General features: G+C 42.5%; 1 protein-coding gene across 7 annotated transcripts in view; it reads right to left on the bottom strand.

The window, feature by feature from the left end:
• The window catches only part of UBE2E2 (ubiquitin conjugating enzyme E2 E2), a 388,722-nt gene that overhangs the window by 185,696 nt on the left and 184,753 nt on the right, over positions 1 to 18,273 (bottom strand). Inside the window, exon 1 of one of the 7 annotated variants that reach the window (XM_089332303.1) lies at positions 11,928 to 11,947. The exons of the other annotated variants lie outside the window; for them this stretch is intronic. Coding sequence (XP_089188429.1) covers positions 11,928 to 11,944 — 17 coding nt within the window. The 5' untranslated portion in view covers positions 11,945 to 11,947. Of the gene's footprint in view, positions 1 to 11,927; positions 11,948 to 18,273 lie in introns of those variants that run through there. 7 annotated transcript variants of the gene reach the window in all.

Below are 18,273 nucleotides of genomic sequence, written 5' to 3'. Positions count from 1 at the left end.
TCCCCGTGGGGGCAGTGGTTCACCCGCAACTTCACTTCTCTGACGGATCTACAAGTTAGCGACTTCTCACTTGTTTAGCTCCCTTTCTTGCTCATGAGAGGATCTCTCGGCTCAGAACTGGAAGTCTCACTTTTAAAGGAGATGTGCTTTTAGAGAAAATGTTGTTGAATCTGTTCTTTTTAAAGATGAGAGAGTGGGAGACAGAGAAAAGTTAAATGGTTTCTCCAGATTATCTAGATCTACGTAAAATCATTAGAACCTGTTTAGACCCTGATGTCTGACTTACCCTCTAAAAAGTAGCTATTTTAATGGTATTAGAGTTATGTTCAAAGAAAAAAATAGTCCTTACCGAGGATATATAAAATGAACATTTTATAAGGAAGTGATTTGGTGCCTGGAATTTGCTTTACAATCTGAGGTATGGTGAGGGCCGTTAGGAATGTAGTTAAAATACGAAGAGGCTGGCGTTGTGGCATGGGGGTGAAGCCAACACCTGGGACACTGGCATCCCATATGGGCACTGGTTCAAGCCCCAACTGTTCCACATCGATCCAGCTCCCTGCTAATGCACCTGGGAAAGCAACGGAAGATGGCCCAAGTGCTTGGGTCCCTGCTACCCACATGGGAGACCCAGAATAAGTTCCTGGCTCCTGGTTTGGCCTGGCCCAGCTCCAGCTGTTGTGGCCATCTGGGGAGTGAATCAGAGGACGGAAGATCTCTGTCTCTCCCTCTTTCTGTAATTCTTTCAAATAAATAAATCTTTAAAAAATGTGTTTATGTATTGATAACTGATGGGAGATGTGAAAACAATCCTTACTAATTTCCTCCTGTGTGTATGATTTAAATTCTCCATAGTTAAATGTTAAAAACATGGTACAGTAGAAAAGAATGAAATAATTGTTTGTTTTGACCTCAATTATCCATTTATTACTACTGAAAGAACCAATATGATTACTGGATGGCTTGTTAAGTACAAGCATTGAAGGTTGATATCAACTTTAAAAATTACTTGGTGTCTGAGTATATCAGCTAAATCACAGAGACAAAATAAATTCTATTAACTATAAACCAAACTGCTTTTATTGGCATGAAATTCAGTCATCATATTATTTTAACATTTTACAGCTATCAGAGTACTTTAGCTCTAGTTAGGATCAAATTGACAACATTTTATATATTTAACTGTGAAATTCATACATAATATATTAGCTCAATTTGGTTTTTTATTCTTAAATGAAATATTTTGCATGTAGTAGTAGACCTTTCATTAGTGGTATAATTTGTGCACAATTCTAAAAAGAATGCTCATTAACCCAAACAGTATGATTAAACTATCTTTTACTTTAGAAAGACCCCTCCCCCCAAAAAAAGCCATCAAATTCAGTATCAATTATGGCACATACAGGAAAATCAGAGGTGTTCAGGTCAGTTGCTCTCCAATAAGAAGGCTGCCCACTCTGCCAGCAAAGATACCCCTGCTGACTACTTCTTTTAAGGCTGACAGTAGATAAATGAATTCAGTTAGGAAATCATTTGTACCTTAATATGATAACTGTAAGCCTCTACTCTCTTCATTAACATTCTACTAGGAAGTATGTGATTTTTCTTTTATTTCTTTGGCATCCCTGGTTGAATATAGAAAAGAAACTCCTGAAAGTTTTATGTCTTATTCAATTTGGTATTTCCTGTGGAGTCTGGCAGAGCAAATAATTGCAGAATTGGGATGATCAAACATTACTTATCTTTCCAAATTAATCAGGGAACAAAAACATAAAGGAAAAGAGTATTCACTTACTCTTGGCACTCTCAGTGTCTCCTGCTTCTGACTTGAGATGTCAAAGCCTAGACTCAAGCACTAGGGAAGCTTGGCGAAATAAGCCTCCTTGACAGTTATAAATGCAAGAGGGCTACTGAGCAAAGGGGAAGCTGGAGACGCTGTGTTCAGCATCCCACTACAAAAGCAGGGTCTTCAACCCTGCTGACGAAGAGGCAGCATCCGATTCTGTTTTACTGAACTTAGACTGAGGAAGAGATGTGGCATTTATTTCTGTTCTTACTGATAACATTTATGTGTACCATAATAAAGACTTCATACATTTTGAAAAAATGTAATTGCCTACATTCCAAGTTAAGGTATATATTTCAAAGCATCTAATATCTATTGCAATAACTGATATAGAAATTAATATATCCACTTACCATGTATGCATTTTACAGGCTATAGCACTAGTAATTAAAATAGTTATAAGGGAAAGGAAACCAAAGACTTTTATCTAGGCTGGAACAAAATAACTGTCATCCTAATAACAGACAAACAATTGTGAACCCTTAAAACAAGGGTTATGGCAGAAATAGACAAATTCTTAGTTTAACTTTTGATCAAAGGTTATGTATATTGAGGAAAAAAAACAAATAGCAAAGGTCTATTTTTATATCCTTACAATTAAGATAAATAATGAAAATGTAAGCTAATTCTAGTTAAGGGTTTTTAAAATTATTTTTAACACACTTTACTTTGCATTGCTAATATACTGACCTCCAAGAAAGCTGCAGGGTTAGAACTTGAATAAACTTGCTTTAGTTAATTTTGTATGTACTTGGGAGAATAAAACATTACAGCTTCAGAGACTATAATTCTTTGATTATGAATATTGTGATTCCTTAACACACAAAGAATATTTGTAACAGCTTCTGCACACCAAGGGATCTTCATTATACAAGTAGACACAAAGAGTAAAGCCTTTTGGGGCTGCCGCTGTGGCGCAGTGGTGAAGTGGGTTAAAGCCCTGGCCTGAAGCGCTGGCATCCCATGCGGGTGCCGGTTCTGGTCCCAGCTGTTCCTCCTCCGATCCAGTTCTCTGCTATGGCTCCGGAGGGCAGTGGAGGATGGCCCAAGCCTTTGGACCCCTGCACCCACATGGGAGACCCGGAAGAAGCTCCTGGCTCCTGGCTTCAGATCCGCGCAGCTCTTGCTGTTGTGGCCATCTGGGGAGTGAACCAGCCAATGGAAGACCTCTCTCTCTTTCTCTACCTCTCTCTCTAACTCTTTCAAATAAATAAAATAAATCTTTAAAAGAAAAGATTTATTTATTTGAAAGACAGAGTTACAGAGAGGCTGAGGCAGAGGCAGAGAGAGAGAGGGAGAGGGAGAGGGAGGGAGAGGGAGAGAGAGAGAGAGGGAGAGAGGGATCTTCCATCCGTTGGTTCACTCCCCAATTGGCCTCATCAGCTGGAGCTGTGCTGATCTGAAGCCAGGAGCCAGGAGCTTCCTCCGGGTTTTCCCACATGGGTGCAAGGGCCCAAGGACTTGGGTCATCTTTCACTGCTTTCCCAGGCCATAGTAGAAAGCTGGGTTGGAAGGGGAGCAGCTGGGACTTGACCCAGTGCCCATATGGGAACGCCGGCACTGCAGGCAGTGGTTTCTACCCACTATGCCACAGCGCCAGCCCCTAACTTTTCGGGGGAAAAAAAAAAAGTAGCTATGATAGTGCTGGATTGCTGACAAAGGCAGAATGTTTTTTCCTCCTCAAATGGGGCACAGTGCTCTAGCTCTGCTCCATTCCCCCACCATTCAGGTGGTGTTGCTCAGAAAGAACAGATCTGCCCGCACTACCTAAGACAGCCATTTACTCCCTAAGTCTCTTCGTTGATGCTTGTCTAAATTATCTAAGAAAATTATCTCTTAAAGAAAGTATCTCTTGGGGCAGGCATTTGGGTGCAGTGGTTAGGATGCCACTTTGTATGCCCCACGCCATGCTGGAATTCCTGGTTCCAGCCCCACTCCACTCCCAATTCCAGCATCCTTCTGGTACAATACCTTGGAAGGCAACAGATGATGGCTCAACTACTTGGGTCTCTGCTACCCAAGATCCAGGGGAACCTGGATCTTGGCTTTGACTTGGCCCAGCCCTGACTTTCAGAGGCATTTGGAGGGTGAATTAGCAGATAGGAGATTTTCTCTCTGCCTTTCAAATATATAAAATTTTAAGAAGTATTTCTTAAAGAAGCTACTGTTCTGATATGGCCTGTTTTACATCAAGCAACAACTTCCACTTACCTCCCTTGATTTGGGATTTGAATACATATCTATAATTTTAAAAAACTATTCACTCACTCAGAACCACAGAACACCTCATTAGGTTTCTGGTAGTTCGGTGCGGTTCTGGGGGTGGTTTGGGTGAAGGGCAGCTCCCTTGATGCTGTAATGCATTGGCCAACAAATCATCTGATCTTTGCCCAACACTGGTAGACAAATCTTCCTACCACTATACCACATTTCTCTCATTCAGTAACTTAGCCATTATTTAGGAAAGCCAAACATGGTGCCTTGCATTTACTTCTGCTAAGTTTCATCTTCCATTGTGTATAAGACTCATCTCCTAAGCCAAGTAATGCTGGACTATAATAACAGCCATTACCTAATACTCAGGAGTTGTGTCTACCACAAATACACACTAACATATTTTCTGTTGCCCTCAAGAAGTACACATTCTTGTCATTTAGCTGACCTCCAACCCTTATGAGATATTTGCACACTGCTAATAGTTACAGTTCTCAGAAAAGTTCTTTCTAACACTAAAGACTAATTTTGCTTTCTTTTTAATTTTTAATTTATCTGAAAGGCAGAGACATATATAGAGAGAAGGAGAGACAGATCTTCTATTGCTGGTTCACTTCCCAAATGGCCGCATTGGCTGGGGGTGGGCTAGGTTGAAACCAGGATCCAGGAGCTACTTTCGGGTGGCAGGGGCCCAAGAGATTGGGCCATCTTCTGCTGCTTTCCTAGGATCATCAGCAGGGAGCTGGATCAGAAGTCGAGCCGCTGGGACTTGAACTGGCACCACCCATATGGGATGCTGGCACTGCAGGCTTTACCCCTTAAGCCACAGTGCCTGCCCTTAATTTTGCTTCTAACTCTTGCCCTTAAGTGTTTGAAAATAAGGATGGTACCCATCTACATAATCTTTCACAATGTCTAGATACAGTTCTGTGTTCTCAAGTATACTCCTCATTAGGCAGCACCTAGCCAGGGGGTTTTTGTTGGCCCAGTCAGAAAAGACACACATGAAAAGATGAGGCTTCCTAGAGAAGAGTGGGACATCTGGAGCAAAGAAGCAGGACACAGACTAAACCTTCAAGTGTAGTATGTATCAACAGATTATCACGATTCTACTCCCAGGGAATACTCTTGCCTCTTTACAAGTGGTTGTGGTGAAAACAGTGAAGAATACTGTCCTATCTTGGACAGCCGCATGTCTTGTAAGTTATAATTATGAACACCATCTGTCCTTAAAATAAAGATGTAAGGAACTGCCATAGACAAGTTATCCGACATTATTAGAGGTACCTATCTTCTGCTTTATTAGTGCTTCCCATAACTTTAAGCTTCATTTCCAATAGCCAGATCAAAGAGCTTCATATGAATTTTATAGATAAATCTTAAGAACATGATATCACTCAGACTATGGGACTGTCAATTAAAATTATTTTTGCAAATCACCAGATTATGAAACTTGAGATAGCGACTTCATTTAGAAGTTTTCTAGTCCAACTCTTTCATTTTACTAGACAAGAAACTCAAGCATTTACATAGTTCCTTCTGGCAATTGGACCCATTTGTACCTTTATTAAGCATTTATTGAGGGGCTGGTGCTGTGGCGTAGCGGGTTAAGCTGCCGCCTGCAGTGCCAGCATCCCATATGGGCACCGGTTTGAGTTTTGGCTGCTCCACTTCCAATCCAGCTCTCTGCTATGGCCTGAGAAAGCAGTGGAAGATGGCCCAAGTCCTTGGGCCCCTGCAGCCGCACAGGAGACCTGGAAAAGGATCCTGGCTCCTGGCTCCTGGCTTCGTACGGCACAGCTCCGGTTGTTGAGGCCAACTGGGGAGTGAACCAGTAGGATGGGAGACCTCTCTCTCTCTCTCTCTCTCTCTATGTAACTCTGAATTTCAAATAAATAAATGAATCTTTTTTAAAAAAAGCATTTATTGAGCTCCCATCTGTAGAGCACTAAGCCAGATGCTACAGAGGTTACACTCATGAACAGACATAGATCCTGTCCTCAAAGAGCTTAAATGTATAATGTAACTAATAAGTAGTAATAATTCAGGTTAGAAAATTCTAAATTCCATGGTAGAGGAGGGCTACCTATTCTATTTTTTCTTCATAGGCTCCTTCTTTAAGCATCGTTGTCTTTATATAAATGCCTGAAAATATCTTGTTTCTTTATCCTTGTATTTACACACACAGGCTTTGCAGCCCCTAGCAGCAATTCTGTCAGCCATGCAAGTCTGTTGAGGACAGAGGTAGGGGCAGGGCTGTGCATCCTGAAGAACAGCATGTGGTAGCCTGCAATACTATCTCTTGAGCAAGTGCCTTGAGAGAAGCAATGAAATACATGATTCATTCATTCATGCACCTAACATCTGCAAGAAGCTATACCAGGCACAGAGGCCTCGATGATAAGGAAAAGGGACATGTTCTCATTCTTACAAAGCTTACAGCCAAGTTTACATTGTGTCAAGACAAGGTACAGCAGGCAGTGAGAATAATCTCTGTGAGCCCCACACAACAAAGCCCAAATCCTCAAACAGCACCTGCGAGGTACTAAAAGCTTCACAGGTGATTCTGAGGAAGCAGTTCCCTAAGCCATTTCAAGTCCGACGTGGCTTCAACACTAGCTGCGTCTGTATTGGACCTACAGGAGAGCTTGTAAGATAAAGGGGAGTACATGTTGAAAACCCATTACTGAACAAGGTAGAACAGGAAGAGCACAGTCTTGAGCTAAAACATCCACAGAGAAAGAAACAGCAAAGCTTGGGAGTTATTACAAGTTAACGAGAAAAGTAACATTTCTGAAAGTGAAAGGCAGCAAGACTAAAACAGGTGCTAAGACCTCTAAGCTAAGATCCTTACTGCCAAGGGTATTTTAACCATATTTAAGTATCATTTGCAAAGTAACAGCATGACTTAAATACTGCTAAATCTGGCACTTAAGAGTCATTACAGCTGTGCTCATCACAGCACATCACACATCTCTCTGCTGTTCTGAAGATTCAGGTAGTCTACATAATAACACGAAGGATCTGTCATAACAGTGACTTTTACCACCTCCAGAAAACAATCTGTTGTTGACAGAATGCCTAGCTTACAATCTGCTTTTCAACAAATAAAAACTATATCAGTTATTACCTTGGCTGACAACTCTGTACAAAAATATAATTTCAGAAATATTTAAAGGCTAGATTTCATTTACTTAAATGACCCTCAAGGAGTAAATTATCATCCAGTATAATACTAAAATTGTCCAAATTTACAGCCATGTTTCATCTGTAATTTACTTTAAAATAGCAAAAATAGCAACTGTTGACATCAAACATTAATCTCCATGACCCACAGTAAGAAATACATTTTATGTCACTACCCTAAAACATATACATATATAACTGAAAGATAAGGTTCAAAACACAATCCTTACAACATGCAATACACTGCTGCTATGCCATTCCATCCTATACTATGATAGCCAAAGGTGTTGGTCCACTGATTTGCTTTCACAACCCATCGACAGATCAAACTTTCTAATTTGAAAAAAATACTGATACACACAGTATTATCTGTCTTTGGTGCAAGATAGCATTTGAAGGATCTAATCAGGAATGACTAATTCTAGGAGTTGTTGGTTAACATGTGAAAGACTCTCATCAAAATTGTTTTATGTTCAGGGGTAGAATAAGCCAATGTTTTCACCTGCATCCAATATGAGGGTACTTAAAAATTAGAACTAAAAGATAAAGTTCATTTTGGTGCAAAAAAATTGAATTCCATACATAAATTTTTCATATCAGGCATTTTCCATGAACATTCTGAAGATCACTCATATTCATCAGGGATGAGGAACCCTTTTTCTACCAAGGGCCATTTGGATATTTTATAACAATATTCATGCGTCATACAAAATGATCATCTTGAAAATTAGCCTGCTATAGATTTATTGAAAGTTGAATCCTTTCTAAGATTGCCTTAGCAGGGCCAGACCAAATGACTTCCCAGGCCATCCAAGGTGTGCGGCTAGGATATTCCCCATCCTGTCCCCATCCTGATCTACACACACAAACAGTATTAGCAACAAATTCTTCTGGAGAAATAAAGGGTATTCAAAAATATGTGGCAGGAAGAAAGGAGTAAGAGTATTCAGCATGACTGGCAGGCTAACACTTTTTGAGTCAAATCCAAAATCAGGAAAATCTTCAAGTCTTTTCCACCAAATACCTTCTGTCTTAACTCTACTCAGGCTGTGACAGCAAAGTGCTGCAGCCTAGGTAGTTTTTTGGTTTCTAAAAACAAAAATGTATTGCTCACAGTTTTGGATGGAGAAAAGTTCAAGACAAAATACCAGATTTAGTGCCTGGTGTGGGTCTGCTATTCACATATTGGGCTTTCTATGTGTACTCACGTGGCAGAAGGGGTAAAATAGCTCACTCGGGCATTTTTTTTTTTTCATAAAGACACACATCCTATTCATGAGAGTTTCACCCTTATGAACTAATCACCATCTAAAGCCCCTCCCCGCTTTCTACTCTATTGTAGTAGGAATTAGACTTGAACAAGTCAAGTTATAGAATCTTCCCATCATCTAGAAGGTCACATTAGCAAGTTAGCTCATTCTACCACCACAAATTCATTTTATTGCCTTGGTCTGGAGAGTATGTTTATATGTAAAAATCAGAGAACTTACTGGCTTATGAAACAGGGTTCCAAGATTATTTCTGTATCTGTTTGCTAATGAAGGAGTGGAAGCAGGGCGGAATTTGGTTTGGGATTTCAATTCACCTGCCTTAAGGCTCTATTACCAAAAGAACTTGAAAAATATCAATGACCAAATTGACTTGGGCAAACTGGCAGCATTTGCTTTATTTTTGCCAATGTAATTCTCATATAATACATAAATCAGTATTATTTCAAAGACTTAACTTCATTGAAATATGTTTTAATTTCTGTATAGAAATGTCAAGCAAATGATTTGATTACTGAAATAACTATTAGTTTCTTTTCAATGAACAATTTCACTACATTCTGATACAGTTTTGTACTAATTTTGCCTTTCAAACTGCAGAGGTCAGATGCTTGCTCAACTAAAATTTGACACATGAAAAAGAAAAGAAGACTGGAGAATGTGGTCTCTATTCAAAGGGTCCAGAAAGGCTTAATTCTATCAAGAAAAACCACACACACACACACACACACACACACACCCCAAGAAAAACTAATCCCAAAAGAAAATAAACTCCACTCTTTCATGTGAGTTGGAAGTTTAATATCTATTTTTTAACATGAACAGATGCATGCTTTATAACATTAAAGGGTGAATTGTTAAAATGAGGTATTACTTTTTAAAAATACTTACTTTTTCTGAAAGGCAGAGTGACAGAGAAAGAGAGATTGTCCATCTACTAGTTCAATCCCCAAATGGCTGTAATAGCCAGGGCTGGGCCAGGCCCAAGTCAGGACCCCGGAACTGAACTACATCTGCATCTCCCATGTGTGGGCCATCATCTGCTGACTCCCTAGGCACTCTAGCAGGAAGCTGGATTGAAAGTGGAGCAGCCAGGACCGGACCTGCACTCCAATATGGGATGCTGGCTTTACAAGTGGTATCCTAAACTACTGCACTGCAAAGCCAGCCCCGAGATACTACTTTTAAAATGTTTCACTTTGTCATATAATTAAAAATAGTACATTTCTTATCATTGGGGGGGGGCAATTACTGTATTCCTTTTAAACCTCCTTGTTTTTGAAAGAAGTCCTTACTAAACAGAGTATTTCCTATGATTCTGCTAGACAAAATAGACTATGGGCTCCTAGCAGTTTAAATATATTTGGCAGAAAATAGTACACTGTGGTATTCCCAAAGCACCCAGGGAACCTTAGCATTCCCTGAAATTTAGGTTGCTAGCTGCAGCTCTAGTTTATATATGTGCAACATTTTACAAAGTACACACACAACCAACCCATAAGTAACAGCAATGCTACTGAAACATATTTTCTAGTTGTACCACATATAAATGTAAAGGGAAATAATGAATTCCATGAATAGAGCATCTCAACAGTCCTTGCTCAAGGTGAGGTTTGTAGACTCACAAAATTTGATTCCTTGGGGTCTGGACCTGGCAATTAACAGTTACTGACTATAATAATGTTTGAGAACCACTAAATTAGAAATTTTTGGAAAACACACAAATATAGAACATCTGAGTTCTACCTCGCTCCACACAACTACTTGCTAATATGAAGTGTTGTTTCATTCAATGCAATACATACTTGAAATATAAGTAGGGACACCGGCAAATCCCTGAAATATTTAAGCACAGGTAGGATGAAATTAAGCATTACACAATGTGAAGTATACTATCATTGCTACAATGATAGCAGCAAAGATAGCAGCAAGAAGGAGACATCTAATACAGAGGAGTCTGTAAAAAACTCAGTTTTGTAAAGGAGCTTAAGACCGACAAAAGAAAAGTGTTTGTGAAAGGTTGACTTAGCGAAGTGACGAGCTGGCAACATCAACTAAAAAGCCATCATGTGGCTGTGTGTTGCTAGATGCCTGTACAAGGGTCGCCAAGGAAGATTCAAAGAGGAAACCTGATAAAAACTTTGAAAGAAAAATTCACAAAACTCTGTGCCCTGCCTGACTCAATGTAAAAGAGATGCAAAACATAAATATAATAATAATAATAATAATAATGAAGATCTTAAGACCCGGAAATCAGTAACTAGTGACATTCATGAGACACTGAAGAGAATAAGAGATTTTGGAGGGAGAATGAGGATTTCAGCTTTGAATACACCAAGCCCAGTGGCAAGATATTCTCAGGGAAGTTCCTGTGAGAGACTGGGATGAAGAGACACAAAAATGGAGATTAGGATTTGAATCCAACATTGACAGTTAATTGTTTATGTTGTTGTAGGTATGTTGTTGTAGGAATGGTCCATCCAGCAAAGGGGACAATGTAGGAAAAAGAGCAAAAGGTCAAAGCTGAGCTTTGGGTCCAATTAAGGAGTTGAAGAGTACTTAACTAACATGTCCAAGAGGAGGTAGCTTGCAGCTACAGAGGACAAAGAAACATCTTCATCATGTAAGCAAAGGGAAAACAGTTTTAAGAACGAGCCCTCCTCATTGCGAAATGCAAAGACTGATCAAGGAGAGTAAGAGTAAGAGCTTTGAAAAGGCCATTCTAAGTCTGTGGGTGGGTGACCAGAGAGGTCAACAGAATTACCAGATTTTTTTCAAAATGTATTAAAAGCCAAAAGAGAGGGAAAGGGGGGCCAGTGCTGTCATGTAGCAGGTAAAGCTGCCGCCTGCAGTGCCACAGTCCATATGGACACTGGTTCGAGACCTGGCTGCTCCATTTCCAATCCAGCTCTCTGCTATGGCCTGGGAAAGCAGTGGAAGATGGCTCAAGTCCTTGGGCCCCTGCACCCATGTGGGAGACCCAGAAGAAGCTCCTGGCTCCTGGCTTCAGATAAGCACAGCTCTGGCTGTTGCGGCCATCTGGGGAGTGAACCAGCGGATGGAAGACCTCTCTCTCTCTCTGTCTCTCTCTCTGTCTCTCTCTCTGTCTCTCCTCTCTTTGTGTAACTCTGACTTTCAAATAAATACATAACTTTTAAAAAGACAGAGAGGCAGGGAAATATACGCAATGCAGAGGTAGGTGACAGAAGTCATCTCAGATATTTGTTTTCCAAATCTGCTGAAGTCTAATCTAAATCAGCTGACAGCAGATGCCAGGCGGACGTACCTAACAATGAAACTTGTACCCAGCACTCGCCCTACTCATCATCTGGAAATCGGGTATCACAATTACGCACTTCTGTCATCTTACAGTTTCCACATAATGCAGAGCAAAGTGGGTGAAAAAATCTTACCCCATGTTCTCCCACATACAGGCCCCGGATGTCAGTACTTCTGTTCTCTCAGGTCTTTCACATTAGTTGCTTTCTACTTTAAAACCCCCACTTCATTAAGCTGATAAACCAAGCACACATACCTCAAAAAGGTCAGTGGTATCACCTCCTCAATAACTGGGAGGGAAAGGGGTAGAGGAAGGAGGGGAAGAAGGGGGAGGGAAGAAAGGAAGAAAAAAGAAAAAAGGAAGGAAAAGAGAAAAGAAAAAAAGAAAGGAAGGAAGGGAGGGAAGGAAACAAAGAAATAAAACAAGCAGGAGGAAAATCCTTAAGCTGAAGAACATTCAATCTTAACAGCCCCACTCTTTCACCCAGTGGCAGGGATGACAGGAGGTGTGAAGGCACTGAGACACCCACCCAGACCCATTTAAGTTACACCTGGTAGTTGGTTTCCTATTTCACGCCTTTATAACAACAGACTTGACTTGAGGCAAATTCTTTAACCCTCTGGAAAGTTTAGGATTATACAGCAAAACTATGAAGCTTAATTCAGCTGCCTCGTTGAAATCCCCCCTCCTCCAGTTCTTCTGTAAATATTGCTAATACATATTTTCCATGGAAATAATGCTATTTTAACATGACTCCCTTTCCTGAGCAATCAAAAATAATGATGCCAAAAAAGGAAAATTTAGAAAATAAAGATAAAAGAAGTGGGCAAGGTGCCTGGAAATAACTTCTGTTGTTTGGTACTTTTCCTTCTGAAATGTTTTCTTTGTTTAAGTAGCATGTATGTGTGTACAATCTGCATGTATAACCACCTACCTCCCTCTACTTAACATACTATGCAAATCTTCCCATGTATATATATTTATCTATGTCAATGTTTTAATGGCTGCCTACTCATCTGACAAAAAATTAGGCTACTACCACACAAAATGTTGCTTGACATGCCCTGGACAAATATCTCAGATTCACAGGGTACACACCTATCATTCGCCAGACAGAAAGACTAACAATTTAGTTTCATCAACAGTGAATGCATAAATATCTACACATCCTTCACAAGCTGGGTTTTATCCTCTTTGAAAAAACATTTATTTGAAAGGCAGAAGGGCAGGACAGAGATATCTTCCATTCACTGGTTCACTCCCCAGTTGGCCGCAACAACCAAGGCTGGGCCAGGCACAAGTCAGGAACTCCATGTAGGTCTCCCACATGGGTGGCAGGAAGAGCTACCTCATTATCTGCTGCTTTATAGGCAAATTAGCAGGAAGCTGGACTGGAAGCAGAGGAGACAGCATACAAATGAACACTCTCATACGGGAGTAGGTGTCCCAAGGCAGCTTAAGCCACAGAACCACAATACCTTCCCCAGGGTTTTATCTTTTTTCTTTTTAAAAAATATTTATTTATTTGAAAAGCAGTTACAGACAGAGTAAGAAACACAAAGAGATCTTCCATCCGCTGCTTTGCTCCTGCTCCCTAAATGACCATAACGGCCAGGCCAAACCCAGGAGCTTCATCTAGGTTTCTCGCGTGGATGGCGGGGCCTAAGCACTTGGGCCTTTTGCTGCTTTCCCAGGCGCATCAGAAGTGAGCTGGATCAGAGGTGGAGCAGCTGGGACTCAGACCAGGCATCACAGGCAGCCCTGGGTTTTATCTTCTTCATCTTTATCAATCTAATTGGATAAACTATGGGCACTTGGATTTTCTGGTTCTACTATCCTGTTTGGTCAATTAAAAATATTTCAGATTAAAAACACAAGTGGAACCAAATTCATGCTGTAACAGCGGCAGGGGCTAGTTATTTTCCTTCCAGGTTGGACTGCCACATCTGTATGAGACTATCTTTTTTAATTTTATTTTTCAGATTTGAAAGGCAGAGTTACAGAGAGGCAGAGGCAGAGAGAGAGAGAGAATCTTCCATCTGCTGGTTCACTCCCCAGATGGCCACAACAGCGGGAGCTGGGCCTATTCAAAGCCGGGAGCCTGGAGTTTCCTCCGGGTCTCCCACGCAGGTGCAGGAGCCCAAGCACCTGGGCCATCCTCCACTGCTTTCCCAGGCCATAGCAGAGAGCCGGATTGGAAGAGGAACAGCTGGGGCTCGAACTGGCACCCATATGGGGTGCTGGCACTGCAGATGGCGACTTCACGTGCTATGCCACAGCACTGGCCCTGGGACTAGCTTTTAAAAGTTCATCAGCCAATCATATTTCTAGAAACAGATACCTATAGATTATACCTACAGACTAATTATAACATAACGAGGTGGATGATGGGGTTAATATATCAATTTGGGAAGTAAATGAATGTGGCTAAATCACAGTTTCTCAAGCTACTCACGTTCACTGAACCCGTATGTTAGTTTGATAAAACAAGCAAAATGAACCAACTTTATGAAACTTAACTTTCAAAATTACAACATCTGTCTTGAGACGCTGAGGATCAGGCTGTGCTTGATCTCCCCCTTCTGAAATGTTCCCAACGCTGCTTCTTCATGGGAATGGTATGCTATTTGTTTTCGAAAACTCAGAAAGAAAGGAAGCAATTCACATTTTTGATACCTGCAGTATAGAAACTGTCAGGTGCTGTACAAGTGTGCGCAGGCTCACATAGACAGATGAAAGATATTTTCACTCTCTAGGTTCCGGTAGATTGTCTCCAGCCAGTGAGGTCCTTTCTGACAGCTAGAAGTAAATGGACTACACACTTCTTTTTTCAAGGCTTATTACATGATTCATAAAACCAAGCCTCAAATTGAAAAAAAAAAGTCCTTTCATTTGGTAATAAAGTTCATTAAAGAATTTTACTGTACACAGGACTAACTCACCACTTGGGACCTATTTATTCTGTTCCAAAACACGAATAAATGGGATGAGGCATGTGTAAGGAATGTTCCTAAGGATGCAGTAAATTATAAATGGTTCATTCTCTAAATATATAAGGAAAAAATGTAAAAACCAAGACATAAATATATGGTAATAACAGGATATATCCACACGTACATCCATACATTCTTGAGTGCTCACTTGCTAGCTACCTTCTGCAAAAATTGTGCATTTAATTCAAATGAGCCAAATGCCTGACATCGTTAGTACTCATTGTTCACCTGGGGGAGCCTGAGGTTCAAGAAGGATGATGGTACAACGTTCATGAATTCTGAAGAAACCACCTGAAAAGTCTAACTGGGAGCGACACGAATATTATTTTCGGCAGCAATCAATGGTAGACAGTCTGTGAGTCACCTGCTCTGCCTGGCCAGAGCACAGAACTAAATAGCAAGCACAAGATTCAGGGACAGGCTCCCTAGTGCTCTGTAAGCTGCAGCTGTGTTCAGCTTACCTTCACCCTCCATTTAAAATATTCAGGGTGGGACCAGAAGGCCCAAAATGCTTTCTTTCATGGGGGAAGGGCAGCCTTAGGAGCTTTCCCTACAGTCAGCCCCCACAGTGCCCTTCCACCACCACCGTCCTCCTATTCCGGTATCTTCCGTGCAGTCCCTGGGGCGAGCCGTTGTGAGGCGCACTGCATTTAGATGCCACAGATACACTATACAGCACATAACTGACATGCTCTAGGCAAACTGCACGCGGACTGCCACTGCAGTGAGCCACGCCAGCTCATCCCAGACAGAATAGCCCAGGAAGGGGGAGTCTTATTCATCTGTTCCCTCACAAAGTGGCAAATGTGCTGTCTCGTTTCCTTGTAACCAGTCAGCCACCCTGGACCACTGCTCTTGTTAGCAGATTGTAGTAGAGGCGAATCACGATCATCAGGAAGACTGGAATCCTTGTATGACCATCACTTTTACTCGACATTACTGCATTCTGATAGGTTCCTGTTCACTCAGGCTGCAATTCATCAGAGAAGTATCCCTCTTCTCCAAGTTCCTTTTCTTCTTCTTTCTTTTTAGTACAAACATCAGCAACAGCACAGGGCAGGCCACTGCTGAGGGAACAGGTGCTGTATTGGAGGAGGGATGCAGTCAGGGGATGGGGAAGGTTCCCCCATTCCAGCATGATGGAAGCAGTCCTGGCTGCTCCTGATCCGAGTTCCTTAACAAAGCTATGATGCAGGCGGTGAGACAACTCACCAGAGCAGCCAGAGTAAAGGGACTTACTGAGTACGCTGCAAGGGAGCAGTGCGTAGGCAGAACAGGCAGGGGTGAACTACACTGTGGGGAGCAACTCGGACTAGACTGTTACTGGAATTAAGACTTACTCTATGCATCTGCTCTCCCACAATATGGCGCTGGGAGAGGAGGAAACAGCTTCTACACAGCTGCCTCCAGTTCAACCAATAAACTGTAGGACCTGCTCCTGATTGGAGGAAAGCAGCGTACTCGGCGTGTGGGTAGCAGAGTTGGGACTGGTGGAAGAGGACTATAAAGGAGGAGAGAGACAACATGCACCAGGAACATCTATCTGAAGGAACACCTGAGCAGCCCCCGAGAGAGCCGGCTGGCAGTGTGCCGCTCCCCCGCGGAAGTGGGGAAAGTGGCAGGGGGAACTGCCCTTCCACAGAGGTGGAAGGGTCGGTAGCCAACCCGGGAAGAACCAGCAGCAAACCCGGGGAGGGCCGAGCAGACAAAAGAACAGCGCAGGGTCCTGTGTCGTTCCTCCATGAAGAGGGGGAGCAACACTACACTGCAACATGGACTGTGATCCTGGGGGGGATACTTGTAGTGGCAGTCCCTTCTTAGGGTGACTGCTGCCATACGTCTCCAAGGCAGCAGTGGGCAGGTCATCCAGAGGCCGCCTTACAATATGGACTCTAATCCAAGAAGCATACTTATAACTGGAGCACTTTCTCAGTTAGGGTGAGATTCCTTTGGTCCAAAAGGTTTCCCCAGGTGGGTGGTTTGTACCTCTGGGTCGAACTGTGGAACCTGTAATGCCTTTAGGTTAGGGACTTTACGAAATGCCCTGGGCCCAGGGTGCACAAGCTGGATATTCTGGGCAGACTGGCTGGCTGTTCCTGAGTTTTGGAATCCAGCACCAGGACAAACTTCTTGCAATATTCTTTCAGAGCCTTCTGCACCTGATCAACTGACGTTTTATTTGATCTTGGGTGTCAGTGTGGATGTTGAAGCTGAAGCAGGTTTCCCACAAAACATCTCAAAAAGGCTAAGCTGTAAGGTAGCCTACGGCGCCATCCTCTTGCTCTAGCGGGTAGGATATTCGAGCCACTGCTAAAACCTCCTCTTCTTTGCTGCCCGCCTGCCCATGCCTTTCCAGGCTGGCTTTCCACCGTCTGTAGCTTTTCTCAGCATATTTCGCACAGCTAGTGCCTCTCCTATTTGGGGTTTCCTCTGCAGCTCCACTCCCACAGCTTCACACAGGGACTCCAGCCCTGCAGCACAATTCTGCCTGGCCTCGCAGGCTCCCTTTAGGAACCTCAGTGGAAGCTGCCACAACTTCCTGACTCTTAGGTTCTGTATGCCTCCCGAACCAGCATCACAAGGACAGTGACAGATCTTTAAAACAAATCCGCACTTCTGTGTCTCTGTTGTGGCCGTGATGGGAGGAACAGCCTCAAAGAGATCAAGTCTTCAGGGGCTTTGTCCCATTGTCTTACTCATTAACACATGGCTGCTTTGTGCCCGAAATTATGCCTTTAGTTAGTGGTTTCTCAAATGCCATTTTTAAGAAGGCAACTAGGGGCAAGTGCATGGGAGTGGGTGAGGAGCTACCTCCTACCATGGCTGAGACAGCCTCCTCGTGCCTAGGGAGAGAGGATCAGTCTGGACCTGGCATTCCAGGGTCTTGAACACATCCCTTGGCCTCCCAGACATCCCTCAGACCCTCTTGCAGACAGATTCAGGCCTAGGGACCCAGATAGCAAATAGGATTCATGATGCCCGAACATCCTCCTGCCCCTCCATATGGGTGTGCTTTGCAGTTGGTCATGAGATGTTCCAGCATGAACTAATGCCTCAGCAAGGCAGCAGCCTGCTTGCCCCCCCCTCCCCCCCCAGATTCAGGCAGTACTGGTCTGACATGACAGTTCTTGAAAGTTAGCAATTGAAGGGAGGTTTACAATGCATTAAAGGAAGACAAGTTAGCAAGAGAAACAAGAAGTCCCTCCAGGAAAAGAAATCACTGTGATAGGTCCATCAAACTTCAAGATATCACTATAAATCAAAGTGCACTAGGTACCAGTATCAACTATGGCCATGACCTGCAGGGGCCATCCTCTACTCCTTTCCTGGGCCATAGCAGAGAGCAGGATTGGAAGTGAAGCAGCCGGCGGCTTTTACCTGCTATGCCACAGTGCTGGTCCCTCACCAAACTTCTAAAAACATAGAATGTATGCCCCAGTTCAGGAAGGGAAAGAGAGGCAAGGAAAAAAAAAAAAAAACAAGGCA

Source organism: Oryctolagus cuniculus, chromosome 4, assembly GCF_051225735.1.
Source record: "Oryctolagus cuniculus isolate XC-2025 breed Fujian yellow rabbit chromosome 4, ASM5122573v1, whole genome shotgun sequence".
Classification (NCBI taxonomy): domain Eukaryota; kingdom Metazoa; phylum Chordata; class Mammalia; order Lagomorpha; family Leporidae; genus Oryctolagus; species Oryctolagus cuniculus.
The sequence above is the reverse complement of the archived record's forward strand: the minus strand, read 5'-3'. Positions and strand labels throughout refer to the sequence as shown.